Source organism: Phycodurus eques, chromosome 4, assembly GCF_024500275.1.
Source record: "Phycodurus eques isolate BA_2022a chromosome 4, UOR_Pequ_1.1, whole genome shotgun sequence".
NCBI lineage: Eukaryota > Metazoa > Chordata > Actinopteri > Syngnathiformes > Syngnathidae > Phycodurus > Phycodurus eques.
The window spans coordinates 32,053,303-32,068,046 of NC_084528.1; the positions used below are offsets into that span (position 1 = coordinate 32,053,303).

The 14,744-nt window shown below is 46.2% G+C and overlaps 1 protein-coding gene across 1 annotated transcript in view; it reads right to left on the minus strand.

Moving 5' to 3' along the window:
• Positions 1-831: 831 nt before the first annotated feature.
• The window catches only part of mtmr11 (myotubularin related protein 11), a 30,449-nt gene continuing 16,536 nt past the window's right edge, over positions 832-14,744 (minus strand). Inside the window, exons 8-17 of the mRNA XM_061675309.1 lie at positions 14,439-14,526; positions 13,925-14,013; positions 12,604-12,731; positions 10,644-10,722; positions 9,575-9,645; positions 8,136-8,308; positions 7,636-7,806; positions 6,953-7,171; positions 6,296-6,613; positions 832-4,671 (exon numbers count right to left, since the gene is read on the minus strand). Coding sequence (XP_061531293.1) covers positions 4,315-4,671; positions 6,296-6,613; positions 6,953-7,171; positions 7,636-7,806; positions 8,136-8,308; positions 9,575-9,645; positions 10,644-10,722; positions 12,604-12,731; positions 13,925-14,013; positions 14,439-14,526 — 1,693 coding nt within the window. The 3' untranslated portion in view covers positions 832-4,314. The remainder of the gene's footprint in view (positions 4,672-6,295; positions 6,614-6,952; positions 7,172-7,635; positions 7,807-8,135; positions 8,309-9,574; positions 9,646-10,643; positions 10,723-12,603; positions 12,732-13,924; positions 14,014-14,438; positions 14,527-14,744) is intronic.

Here is a 14,744-nt window from a genome sequence, read left to right on the forward strand (position 1 = left end):
CGGTCATCCGGGAGGATCTCAGAGTAGAGCCGCTGCTCCTCCGCATCGAGAGGAACCAGATGAGGTGGCCGGGGCATCCGATTCGGACCCCTCCCCGGTGAGGTGTTCCGGGCACGTCCCACCGGGAGGAGACCCAGGACACGCCGGAGAGACTAAGTCTTTCAACTGGCCCGGGAACGCCTCGGGATCCCCCCCGGAAGAGCTGGAGGAAGTGGCTGGGGAGAGGGAAGTCTGGGCGTCCCCGCGAAAGCTACTGCCCCCGCGACCCGACCTCGGATAAGCGGTAGAAAATGGACGGATGAATTTGGTAACAGATTAACAGGCTGATTTATAAAATACATAATGAATAAAATAAGATTAATTACAGGCAGAACATGTGAGTTTTACAAGTGGACCCCGATATTGGCGGAGTTTTGAGGACTGAGAATAGCGGAAATCCGCATAAAATTGACAACTTTAAGAATTGCACTGAAAAAAAAAAAATGACCCTACAAATTCTTGAATAAGCAGGGATAAACAGAGTTTGGGGGACTGGTTACCTCCCCGAAAAGATAAAAAAAAACCAACTAAATAATCGTGAGTTCTACTGTACTTTTGTCTTTTCCTATTTCACTTTACGGGAAAAATATCTGCCTTTTTTTTTTTGAATGTCATTATTGTTTTTTTATGTTGTTGGATGTTAATGTGTAAAGACAAAAAGCCCCGAAAAGGGCTACTATTGAGCGATGAAGCGGTCAGGGCCTCGGTTTGCTCCTCGCTTGAAGTGACCCGCCCTAACCCTCCCCCCCCCCCCCCCCCCCCCCCCCCCCCCCCCCCCCGCCAGGTCCCCCACCAAGCTGAGCTCCGGCCAGCCGGGCAGCCCGGACAGCAGCTCCCTGACGGGCTCGCTGTCGCTGGGGCCCGACGCGCCGCACTGCCAGTGCTGCATCTCGTACGAGGCGCGCCTCAAGCGCCTGTCGTGCGGCCACCTCTACTGCGACCCGTGCTGCCAGCGCATCGTCAACTTGGCCTTCCGGGACATCGAAGGCCTGTCCGACTACCCCTGCCCCATGTGCCGGTCCCTGAGCCGGCCGGGCGGGCCGTGGGCCTCGTCGTCCGCGGCAACGGGGTGCTTCTGGGGCCCCCGCGGCGGGCGGGTGGAGCCCGCCGGCTGGTGGGGGTGACGGGCGAAAAGCTCGCGTCTGCAAGTGCCGGACGCACGAGACAGCTTTTTAAATGATGAATTTTTCCGGTCTCTCTGTCGCCACCTGCTGATTGCAAGGCTTCACACAAGATGTTCTCAGAGGGTCAGCGATACCGGAGGAGTCACAGAAAGGCATACAAGTCCTTGAAAATGTTCACCTATCAAACAGCTGTTGTAAATGTTGCCGTTTAGTTCCTTGTGCGAAACGTTTTACAGTTTGACAGTCTTTTAAGTTTACACGAGGTCGAAGTGCAATTTTTAAAAGGAAGATGTAGATCGGCGCATTTTTTACCTGTTTCGATTGTATGCCCCACCCACGCATTTTGTAAACGTTTGCGTCGCGGGATATTTGTGACGTTTGGATGAGAAACAAACGATTCTCGTACACTGAGTGCTGTGCTACTTTTTAACCGTTCCAGATCATATTTATTTTGTTTAAGAAAAGGAAAGAATAAAGTTTTGTGAACTGTGTTGCACAAGTCCCAGTGCTGTTTTTTTTATTCATTTAATGAGAACAAAAACACGCCGATACAAATACAAAATGTACGTCTGGTAAATTCGTACCAAAAGGTCTTGAAGTTCCACGAATGGTATAAAGGCGTCAACGATGCTCGAACGTCATTCAAAAACACGGGTGGCCATTTTCTTCACTTGGTCACTCGTCAAACTGCTTTGTTTCTTATCGTTTCCGGAAAACGACTTGATTTCTTTTTAGAATTACCATAACTCAATTAAAATTGGTTTGGTTCTTATTCCAGCATATAAGGTTTTGTTTCAACTTAAGTCTGCAAACTAATTAAAACTGCTTGCTTTCTGATGACTATTATTATTATTCCAGAAACTCATTTCAATAGATCCTTTCTCCTTCTGGAAACAAATTGAAATTGGTTTCTTACCGTTATTGCTCCACAAATGAATTGAAACCACTTTGTTGTTTGTCGTTATTGGAATTGCTTTGTTTTAAAATGCTGCTTCGAGGGCTCGGCAAATTTTTGCCAACGTGCATCCCCGGGAAGCCGTACCTATTTTTCTGGCGGTACTGGCGGAAAAGTGTGACCAACCCATGCCTGCGGTTGCCGAGCCCCTAGCCAACAAATTTGTGGGAAAACGGAATTTTCCTTAAGGAACTCGCATTGGTCCGTGTGCACGTGCGCTTTGCACACTGACGAGAAAACGGTAAACAAAAGAAGGAAATCACCTCAAAAGTTGAACACCTTTTAAAAATAATACTACTCCATTTGGTCCGAACACGGTAGGACTTTCCGCCCCCCTCAAAATAAGGCCGTTATGTTGTGCGAGGGAAATGTGGGCCTCGCTCGCTCGCTCACATGTGTGGGCTGCCGCCGCCGCCGCTGCAGTGAGCGCGGAATACCAAAATAACTCTCATGCCCCAAATTCCACAAGGAAACGTCAGTGGGCACGGCACTCCTCCTCCTCGGATAGAACCTGATAGGCACCGGACACCTCATTAGGTACACTTGGCCTTGGCATGCTTTGTCAGTGCAGGTCGGCGGGCGTACCTAATGCAGTGTCCGGTCGCAAATGCGGGGACATTTTTCATGTGAGTTTTAAAAATGGGCACTTTTGTAAATACTCCAAGTTAGAGACTTTTCATGGGAACTAACTAGGAATTGAAGGCTAATTTAATGATAAATACATGTGCATCTCAAGAAATGAGAATATGGTCAAAAAGTTCCATGACTTCAGTATTCATACATTATATAGATTCATTCATGACTCAAGAAACTACTTTTCAGAGGGCAAATTCCTGCCTAATTTCTGAATTAAAAAATAATTTACATTGTTTGTTGGGTAATATTCTACTTTCTTGAGGTGGTGAATTTGGGTTTTCAAGTTTTTTTAAATCCTGAAAAACTTCACTCTGAGTGTGTGCATTGCATTTGTAGTATGAGTTTCATTTTTTTTTTAAAGTGAAGCACCTAACTCAATTCAACTTTTTTTTGGACACTATTCTAATTGAGATGTGGCTGTATGAACAGTTTGTTTTGTCATAAGCAGACATCTGTGCAAAATAGATAGCTCTCGTTGCCCACATGAGAGGGCATTCCATTACCTTTGTTCGAGCGGCGGCGTATTCAAAACACAAATTTTAGCTTGCAGCAGAAGAGTAAAATCAGAAAAGCAACCTCGTAACTGGAAACACTGAAGCTGGGACACCCCTTACGTCAAGGTGAGGCTAGAATCTATTTTCGCCAATTTACTACTAACGCATTATTTGCAGCGGGCGTTAATTTTCGTCAATTTCAATCCAGCCGTTGACTGCCACCGACGACTATATTCGTCAAATACGTTTTCAAGGGGTACACGCGGAAGTGGGTGTAGCCCAGCTCGTCTGTGAAATTCCAGTTTGTAAATAACTAATGACGACTTGATTGCCTGCAGATGGCGGCGTTGCTTCGCTTTGGATTTTGATCAGCACAGCTTTTGAGCAGAAGATAAAAATTACGCAGTGAATCTCAGCTCGTCACATTGATCGTGACGAAGAGAAATGCCAACACGGACGGCGGACAAGTTAGGCACCCTTAAACTCCGACAGAGTCTGTATATGTACGAGATAAACGGTATGTGTCACGCTAGGTAGTAGAAACTGTGTGACACAATGGTGAGAAAAGATGACGCAGTTCACAGAAAGAATGGCGAACATCGTAAAAAAGCCTCTGACGCTCGACTTGAGCCAGGCGCTGAGTCAGCGTCGCGCTTCTTAGTTGGAAATCTGTAAATAAATGAAATTATTTTGCCATCAGTAGCCCTTTCTCAGTCTTGTTTTTGTTGCTAGTGTTTGAGGTGTCTGTGGGTGTTGAGGGACCATTGAAAATGCTGTAAAACGGCTGCAAACATGGGCAACGCTGATTTGAAAATGGCTGGCAGTGAATGAGTTCAAATGAATTCCCATGAAACGTTTCCACTTGTGAAAAGTTTTGCAAGCACCTTTTCAATCTCGACACCCTTTTTCCATTTGCAGCCTAAAAATAGACGCCTCCTTTCATGCAGAAAATGTGTCAGGGAGGTCTCCCAAGTGCATTGTGGGTCGTCGTCATCGTCTTATCTGGTATTTTTAGGTGTCAAAAACCACAAAAGAAGAAGAAGCTGGGGGGAGGGGGGGCACACGACTAACTTCCGTCGCCTTTGGCCACTTTGGAGTTGGCGCGTCCCGGGCGGGCGTCCGCGGCGTGCCCGAAGAGAAAGGTGTGTTTGTTCGCATTTTCTTTGGGCGCGGCCGCGGCACAGGGGGCGGGGGGCTCTTTGGGGGGGCTGGCGGATCCGTGATGCTTGGGGAAGAGGAAGGTGCCGTTGTTGGCGTTGTGGTTGAGGTCGGCGAAGCCGGCCGGCCGCGGCCGCGGGGTCTCTGCGGCGGCGGAGGAGGCGGCGGGGCACGCCCGGGCCACCCGCTCCTGGAGGCGTTGCACCTCCTGGGCCAGGAGCTCCACGGGGTGGCGGTGGTTGGCGCTGAGCGGGTGCGAGAAAGCCTGGTGGACCACAAGGGCGGTGAAACTTTACCACAGAGTCACGAGGCACCGAAAAGCCGCAAAACCGACTGATAAATAGAAGAAAATGTTTGACTCGGTTGCACAAAATCCTTGAAATGGCCACAAATGAAAGAAGTTTCTTCCTATTCCGGCAACACCGATTGAAAGTTGAAAGTGCTTTCTTATCATTTCAGGCGCAACTCATTCAAATTGCTTTGCCTGTCATCCTTCTGGCGGGTCACTTTCAATTATTTTGTTTCTTATTACACTGGCAACTCACGGCACAGCGTTGCTTTGTTTTTGTTTTTTTTACTCATTATTATTCCGATAAATCATTCAAACTTTTTTGCTTATCATCGTATTTATTCCGACAAGTCATTCAAATGTTTGTCGCTATTAGGTCAGTGGCATTTTGAACGGCGTCTTCACGTTGACGACATTCGCTAAAACTCCACGCAGTCATTCGATAGACAGTTTAGTCGCCGCTGTTTTGGTTAGCGACAGAGTTCAAATGGGCCAACCACATAAACTGGGGGGGAAAAATAAAACAAAATTTCAGTTCCTCCCAGTTCTCTTTCCTGTTGGGACGAAGCGCACATCTATTTGAGGGAGGCGTTTATTTGTCTTAAGTTGATGCTGTACCTGGCGACTAAATGGGCAGCGGCGTCCACTCGAGGGACGGCGACCCAACTCATTCACCGCCAGTCCTCCCAGTTAACTTCAAAATCCGTCATTGGCAGTGAATGAGTTTGAAGCAAATATCGGATTTCTGTCGTGCAAGAGATTTGCTAAAATAATTTAATCTTGAAGGTTCCGCACTAAGCAGCATTTGAGCATAATTCTTACCGTTCTCCACCCGTCAGCCCCCTCAAAATAAACGCGGAGACTCGCCGTTCGCATCGCCATGGAGACGGCGCTGGAGAGCCCGTGCGAAACAGCACCCAGGTGGGGAGGAGTGGCGGCGGGCGGGGCCGCGTCCCAAAAATGTGTTGCTGATTGACAGCTGAAAAGAATGCTGACGTGCTTTACGCTTCTACGATCAAATTCATCAAACCGCGCATGCGGAATCGGCCCAGACAGCCGTGGCACTTGGAGGATTTTTTTTTCGATTTTCTCTCAATAATTTGGCTTATTAATCATTCATACAACTACTGGAAAATTATTGAGGCATTATTAAACTCCAAGAGACAATTGGACTGGATTGGATTGGTCTCGTCTCGGATAATTGTTGCAGTTTACGTAATGCGGTCAGGCTCTCGTTTCTGCTCGTCAATGTTCCTCATCCTTCCTCTTAGGCGCTTTGGATTCATTTTGTAGTATTGCTTTAATTTAGAATTAAACTGTGAACAAAACCCAAGTGGCGCATATCTGGAGTTTTTCTTTCACTGATGACGCAACGAGGAAACGATCGACCGGCGCGTCAACCTAGGCCTTCATTGATTATGAACCTACAGCAAACATTGAACTTTTCTGTTATTCTCTTGTTCATCAACACTACTCAAAATAAAAATACAAAAAGAGAATGTGGATCCACAGCAAAAAGTGTCGCCTTTTTCCACACATCTCTCAGAAAACGTGTTGAATTTGCGTCAGTTGGTGTCACAATTCCCACCTCGCCACGTACCTGAGCATGCAGCGCCCCCCGGTGGTAACACTCCTTCCACAGGCCCACGCAGGGCCCCATGAGGAGGGGCAGCAAGGGCTCGTAGGGGTCCTGCACGGGGTCGGGCGGCGGCCCCGAGGGGGCCTCGGTGAGGGACCGAGCCCTCAGCAGCCTCTCCAACCCGGGGACGCTCTCTGAGGACGGCGCCCTCCGGTGGCTCTTCCGGTAGACGCCCGAAATACCGCTCCCCACGCCGCCCCGCCAGGGGAGCAGGTTGGCGGGACAGGAGAAGACGCCCCGGGACAGGAGGAACACGGACCCGGGGCTGGCGTCGCTCGGCTGAAATATTCAAGGGCACGGGAAAATCATTCCTCATCATAAAATTTAACATAGAAAAGAAAAGGAAAAACCTTGACGGAATTTCTCTCTCGACGAAGAAGAGAAAGAAGTAGCGAAAACTGAAATCGTTCAAGCCGTTCCCGCTGGTTTCTCCGTAGCACTGCCTCGCTCAAATGACATTGAAGGGTTTGTTTACTAATGCTACCATCTTATGACGACATGGTGAAAAGTCACCAACAACTATAGAAAAGTGCTTCCAGTGGACACTTGAGTGAATTACAGCCGTCATCTGACATCTTACTGCAGCACCACTAGGTGTCAGCGCTGCACCGATCTTACCTTGCCGGCCTCCAGGTCGGCGTTGAGGTTCCCGTTGAGCGTCGGCCGTGGCGCGGACGCGGGCGGGACGGGCTGCGTGAACCCGGCCTGCCGCCGCTCGCTGTACCGCAGCGACCAGTCCCACACGGGCGGCAACGGCGGGTCGGGCGGCTCCGGGCCGCTATCCGGGTGAAGCGGGTCTCGCCAGCCGTTGACGGGCGTGTAGCACTGGCCCAGGTTCTGCGGGCAGAGGCGGCAAAGGTAGTACGGGAATCCCTCGTTTATGCCGGGGATTAGGTTACCAACCACCTCCGCAATAGCTGAAATCCACCAAGTAGCGACCGCACATTATATTAGTATATAGATTCTTATTCATCTTGCCCAGACTCCTATTCAATTCTACCGTACTCTTATAAACACTTTGTATACTCTTAAACACCTTTTAAACTCACCCATACAACCTTATTGTCAAGTATTGTTAACTGAAACTTGTCAGCCAATCGGAGAAGGGCTTTCCTGAAGATGAAAGGGTTCACGTGATATGTGGAAACATAATCAAGTTATACTGTTTTCGGCAATTTTTGACCAGATTTTCTGCAGGCGATGTCACACAAAAGCGTTGCTCCAAAAGGGGCAAACCCCCCCCACACACACACAATAAAAATAAATAAATACATAAATAAATAAAGCACTTTCTGCAGTACCTGTGAGCCTCTGCTTCTCTCCCGTTGGGAGTTGGCAAGGAAGCTGGAGAAGAGCGGCAGGTGGGCGCTGTCGTGCAGCGCCAGCAAGAAGTCTTCGCTCAGCTGGAAGCGAGACGGGTACCGAGACCACAGCTGCCACACGCAGTCCAGGAAGAGCAGGAAGACGGGAGCCTGCGCACACACCGGACGCCGGCAGCGACGTGAGACGGCGACCGGTCTGCGTGTGAGGGTCGGGCGTGAGCTGTGGCCCACAGCCGCTCCCGTATGACTGTGTTCATTGTGTTTTCTACTGTTCTCCAGGCAGTCAATAACAGCGGAAAAGTTCATCTGAGACTGTGGCCCTCCTTGCCCACGTGCCAGGGCATTACAGTAAATTCATGGCTTTATTTTTTTTATTCACTTATTTTTACTGGAGCATCTCTGACGCGCCCTTGCAACGCTAAAAACGCTATCACCGGGGAACAAGACACGAGGCCCGAGACGTCGCGACGCGGTTTCACCTCCTCTTTGTCGTTGTCGCGGTGATAGTTGCCGCGGCTGTAGAAGCGGTGGCCCGCCGTCACCCACTCCTTCTGCACCAGGCTCTGGAAGCCTGCGCGGGTGCGGCAGTGAGGGTCGCACATGACCTGCACCAGGCTGGACACCACGCAGCTCAGGTCTCGATCCTCCGCCTCTGCAAAAAAACACAGACCGATGATCGCCTTCGAGACCCACCCCCGCTCTGCCGAAGAAAACATTATATAAAAAAAAATAAATAAATAAAAATAACGTTTTTAAACACGCGCTTTAAACATTTAAAGTGACAAAAAGCCGCTTCTTAAAGCCTTCCTTAACACCTGCTGTCACTCTCGCTCGAACAGTTCTCCAGGGAAGAGGCCGAGCGTGCTTGCTTCAAGCTGATTATTCGTCGCTCCCAGTCAAAGGTTACTGTAAAACTAACGTACAGGTTAAAAATAAAAGGGGAAGAAAAGCTTATGGAATCAAGCCCTTCCACAATACTTCATTTTATTGACAACTGAGTAAACAACTATAAATACTTGATAATGGGTTTTAATGAGGAGTAAGTGACACAAACAAAAAATTGGATATTTTAATATTTACATGAAAATTGTACAGTATGAATGATGGGGATTAGGATAGATATTTTCCAGTCTGGAATTTTTCATTTCAGATTTGAAAAGTGGATGTGATTTATTAGTTCATTCCATAATTGGGTTTCTTTCATTGAAATACAGAAAATGATGATGATGATGATGATGCAGTGCAATTTTAGCATCGTTCTAATGTTTGTTGGAATTGGTTGAGTTTCCTGGTGGAGTAATTGCAATATTTAACTTGAAATTTTTGCCAAATATTTTCTGGCATTTCTTTATTTAAAAAAAAATAAAATAAAAATATTTACATTGAAAGACATTTTTAGTTTTACAATCTCTCAAAAATGTAAAAGTCAATATACTGACTAAATGAGTTGTGTGTTCTTATTGGCCTACATTAGAAATGACTGTGATTACCTTCTTTTGAATTTTTATTAATTTGCGGAGGTTTGTATGCTATCCCAAATCCACTACTTCCCTATTCACAGATTTTTTTGGGGGGGGGGGGGGGACACCGTGTCGCCGTTATTTACTGAAAAACTCACCAATTCACAGTTTTTGTGCTCAAGCCAAAGTCGGACAGTAACACAAAAGTAATCACTTTGGTGCCAAGGAACTACAGTATGTCGAAGTGAGTTGAGGAGCTTTGTTGATACAAAAGTAGTGCCATCCTGTGGCCTTTATAAGCAATTCTAAACCTTTTGGGCGCATTTTGACGGGGCAACGCCGTACAGCGAGTCCTCGTTTCTTGACCGAGGCGGCGCGCGTGGGCGCGACGGGGGCGTGTCCACGTGGGCCGCCGGCTAACGGGGCATTCACGATGAGGGCGAGGTCACGTGACTCACCTTGCAGCGCCACAGTCATGTGACCGCCGCGCAGGAGGCACGCCACCTCCGAAGCTTTCTTTAGGCACCACCTACACGAGAGAAGCGATGCGCATTATTGGCTTTGTCAGAATCGCACGCACGCACGCACACACACCCACGCACACACACGTTCTCTTCTCAAAGAGCGAAATAGGGGAAGAAAAAAATATCTCGGATATTGTATTGCATCTCGTGATGTAGCAATTAATAAGTTGAAATATGTTTAAGTGTGTGTGCGTTAGAAGTATTATTATTTATTATTGTTTGTTTGTTTTTTTAAAGGATTTTTTTGATCTGGTCTGTCTATATGGCGGATTTTCATGTACCGCACACGGGTTTGGTACTCTGGAAGGCCTCCTTTAAATCCAGGCTGAAAACTCTTTCAAAGCACTTTAAAATTATTCTGGTATAGATTTATTTGCACCAAGGCAATCATTACAATTGTTGCTGTTATAAGGCAAGGCTTTGATTGATCTCATTTTTAAAGTGACATTTTACAGACAGGCGGCACGGTGGGCGACTGCTTAGCACATCTACCTCCCAGTTCTGAGGACCGGGGTTCAAATCCCGGCCCCGCCTGTGTGGAGTTTGCATGTTCTCCCCGTGCCGGCGTGGGTTTTCTCCGGGCACTCCGCTTTCCTCCCACATCCCCAGAACATGCGTGCTAGGTTCATTGAAAACTCTAAATTGTTCGTCGTGTGAATGTGAGTGCGAAGGGTTGTTTGTTTCTATGTGCCCTGCGATTGGCTGGCGACCGGTTCGGGGCGTATCCCGCCTCTCGCCCGAAGCCGACTGAGATCGGTGCCAGAAAATGGATGGACGGATTTGTTCGCACTGTATGCTATTTTTAGTCATTTGAATAAGCTCTTTTATGTCCTTTGTTTTTTACAAAATGTTTTTGACTGCTTTTAAAAGTTTTTTAATTTTCATTCATGTAAAGCACGTTGCGTTTACCTGGCGTTTGAAATGCAGAAACACAAACGTGATGATCCGGGCGTCAGTGTTCATTTGATTTTTGGGGGAGGATGATGATGGTGGCGGCGGTTACCTGGTGTAGTCCAACCAGTGAGTCCCTTCCAGCGTGGACAGCCACTTGTCGTCCGGCACGGTCACAGACGTGGAGATGTCTGCACAGGAAAACGCATCACTGAGAGGCATTCGTGACTCCTTAATAAGACGATGGCGAACCCTAATTGAGGAAACCGGCGGAAAGCGACACGGGTCTACTTTTGTGCGCGCGCGTGCGTGCGTGTGTGTGTTGCGTCTCGACCGGCGCGCGGAATGCGCCGCGTGTGCACGTCCGGGTGACAAAAACAACCATTAAGTCCTTTCTCCCAAAGCCTCTTCTTAACGCGTCACTAAATACTCGGCGGAGTGACTCGTCGTCGGGCATGTCAGCACAATCGGAGAAACGAGATCTGATGATGATGCCCCGTTTTGATGGACAGGTAGTAATTAAATAGGTTTATTATACTGTTTGTGGTGTGCACTGGTGTACAACTACACTGCATCATACTCAAGAGTTGTTTCTAGAAGATAAAGCATCCAAAATGCCCCCCTTATATTCACGGTTCGGCATTTGCAACGTCACTTATTCACCGATTTTGGGGGGGGGGGACGACATATCCTCCACTATTTGCAGAACACCCCTCCCTCTTTTTCACGTTTCCTCTTCAGATGCCCTCCCTGCTTATTGGAGTTTTTTAAGGATTTTTTTTCCTTCTTCATGGGAATGATATATAAGGGAGTGTCAATTATTCACAGTTTTTTGCTATTTGCAGTCAGGCTCAGCCCACATTCAGCCGCAAAAAAAAAAAAAAAGGAAGGGAAAATAAACAAATAAGTGGGGGATAGTGTTAAAAAACACCAGTGTTTTTTTTCAGTGGCGTCCTCTTTCGTGGGATTCCGACCGAGACCGACCACGAACAGCGAAACTCTGCGTATAATTGATGATCCCTTACAATTGCCATGGAAAAAATAAATACATAGACTAAAACATAAGTGGGGGATCAGGTCTAAAAAGTAGTTTCAAACGTGACAATCTTCCAAATATGAGCTCGAAGTGTCACCTTCCCAAATAATGATGATGATGGGTTTTAATCTACTTTTTCCAAGGGTCCTGTTGATGCATTCATTCAAAGTCATCAAAATACAGTAAGAGTACGCAATATTGCGGTTCACGCTTTGCGTTCACGCTGTTTTGCATTTTTTTTTTTCTTTCATTATTGTGCAATACCTTTGTTTTTTGTTTTTGTTTTTTTGAAACCAGTCAAGACAATTGATCATACAAGTAGACTCTCTGGGATGCAAACACCGTATTTGTTGTATTGTGTGTGTTATTGTCACCATTTTTTTATCCATTGCTTTTGCACTCTCTCAAAATGTTCTGTGTTTCAATGTGGGTATATTGTTTTAAAAGTGTGTTTGAAGACCCTAAAACAATTTAAAGGAAAAGAAATCTATATATTTTTTTCTTTTCAAAGAAACTATTTCTATTAGGCATTTCTATATTACGGAATTTCACTTATCGTGAGGGGTGGGGTATCTGGAATTGAACCCCCACGATGGAGGGGGGGGGTTCAATTCCTTTGAGAAAGTAATTGAAATAGTTACCCAAATACTGCAATTTCAACAGTAAAAGTAATCTTCCCACCACTGACACTGTGTGCTGCATGTTTGCCTTTAAGGGGCGCGGCCTAGTGAGTGCTGTCATTAGCTGGAGTCATTCGGTTATTTCAGTGTGAGCGTCTGCGCTTTGGTATTTGACTGTTTGAACCGTTCGATAAGCATCCGAAAGTGAGTCGGCGACGATGGCTCTCCTTGCCCACATGCCAGGGCATGACAGTACCTTAATTTTATTAATACGTCGCTCGTACGGCAGCGTAGCTGAAGCTCGCATGTAGCTCAAACTTTGGCTCGCAACGCAATGCAATGTGGCCAAGCAACAGTTTGAAACTGGGAAAAGCGGTCGGCTAAGTCCGCGTGGCAGCGTGCACGTGCGCCCCCACCTCCGAGACAGAGCGCTCGCAGGCGGCCGTGCGCCAGCTGGATGTCGGCCGTCGAGGGCAGCTCCTCGCCGAGCTCCACCACCACGCACAGGGACGAATGGCACCCGAACAGGATGAGCTCCAGGTTCCTACGGACCACAACAATAGTCCGGTCCTAAAGTCTTCGGCTGTGTTGGCAATCTTCCCTACCCCCCCATCCCCAACCCACTATAAAGGGATTTGTATATACACGTATTAGTTCAACAAAATACACACACACACACACAAAAATAAAAAATAAAATAAAACGGGGATTTTGTTTTACAGTTAAGTTGTATTTCACTTGTTATCCCTTCTACATCGCGATTAAGGGCTCGGGAATGAGTCAAGGATTCCCAACAAAGCCAGTTATTTAGTTAGACTCTGTTGGCTACATTAGCCGCTTTTCGATTAATCCTTTAAACCAGAGAGTCAACTATATAGTCCGCAATATAAAAATCCCTATACAGTGATTACGGAGTGATGATTCCCGACAGTTATATATACTGTATATGGGATTTCTTTATAGTGGACTATATAGTTGATTCTTGTGCTGAAACAATTAATCGAATCACGTCTCATCAAGCCAAAGGGCTCTAAACTAACTAAACTAAACCTATGGCTGAGTTGGGAATCATTGACTCATTCGCAACTCTCAAATCAATAAGATGGGGTTTTTATTTACTGGACCGAATTTGATCAATAACGTTAAATACATGGCCCACTGAATTTGCTTTTAAAAAGCAAAAATTACTTATTCATATTTGAATTATTGGCAGATATTAGTTCAATGGAAATGTTTCCAATATTCTAAAGTAATATTTTTCAAACTTTTAATGCCAAAATGTCTTTACCGTTATGTGATGCTAATTGACTTTTTGGGAGATATTGGATTTTTCTATTCCTGTTGCTTAATTCCCCTTTTCCGTGAAAATGAAAACAAACTTTTAACACGGTGCGCCTTATGGTCGCGAAAATACGGTACCTTTCCTATGATTGCCTAAAACTAAAAATCATCAGTAACCTTTTTGAACCTAGCGTGGCTGTTTTAGCATGGGAGACATTTACACATCAAACCAAGGCCGCATTCAAATAAATTTGCTAAATTAGATTTGCTCTTTTACTTTACTGTTATTGATCAAATGTGGAAAAAATGACCTATACACTTAAGGCACTAGGGCTGAAATAACGGCTAATCTAGCCAATGGCGTTGAACTGAATGTGTTGGAATCATTGACTCATTTCGATTGAGTATATGGTGGATAGCGATCATCTTTTCCGGACGGCGAGACAACTACGGCACCTGATGTCGTCCTTCTCGTGGTAGATGTTGTTCTGGAAGCTGGCCATGCGCAGGAGGTCGCTGCCGCGCGGGTGTCGCCAGCACCAGCGCTGGAACAACAAACAAACAAACAAATCGGATTTCAGTTTGGAGAGCTTTCCGGTCTGATGGATCTGTTCCGCAGCGGTTGCTTGTCCCACTCAATAAAAGGTTGAAAGTGCATCAACCACGGTGGCTCTCCTTGCCCACACGGCAGAGCATCTTCACCGCTCGATCCCCCCCCCACCCCCCCACTCGAGTGTCAGAGAAACCGAAGCTCGCTCCAACCTTCAATTTTGCCACGCAACAAAAAGAAAAATCTACCAAGGGACAACTTCTAGGTAGAGAAACAAATAATTTAAATAATTTAATTTAAAATAATTTCAAATAATTTATATATTTTTTTTAAAAAATAATAGAGAAACAAATAAATAATTTTAATTAATTCACTCGCAGATCAAGGCACCGGTGTTGTTACGATGAAAAGAAAACTCACAGGGATGCGTCCGTCGTTGAAGTGGGCGAAGCTTTTCTTCAACTCTGTGTCTAGAACCTTCTGTGGAACAACGATGAACCTTGGAAGACTAAAAAAAAAAAAAAAATAGCAGTTGTCCAAAAATGTTATCATATGCACTAGTGGTGGAACAGTATGCTAAGTCTCTGTTGCATGTGTGCTGGGGCTGCAACTAACAATTATTTTTCGATTCATCAGACTAAGGAAATGTGTTTTTAATTTCCATCCCGTTACTGAGAGAGACAAAATAAAAGCAACACAGCCAACCCCCACTATAATCGCAGTCCA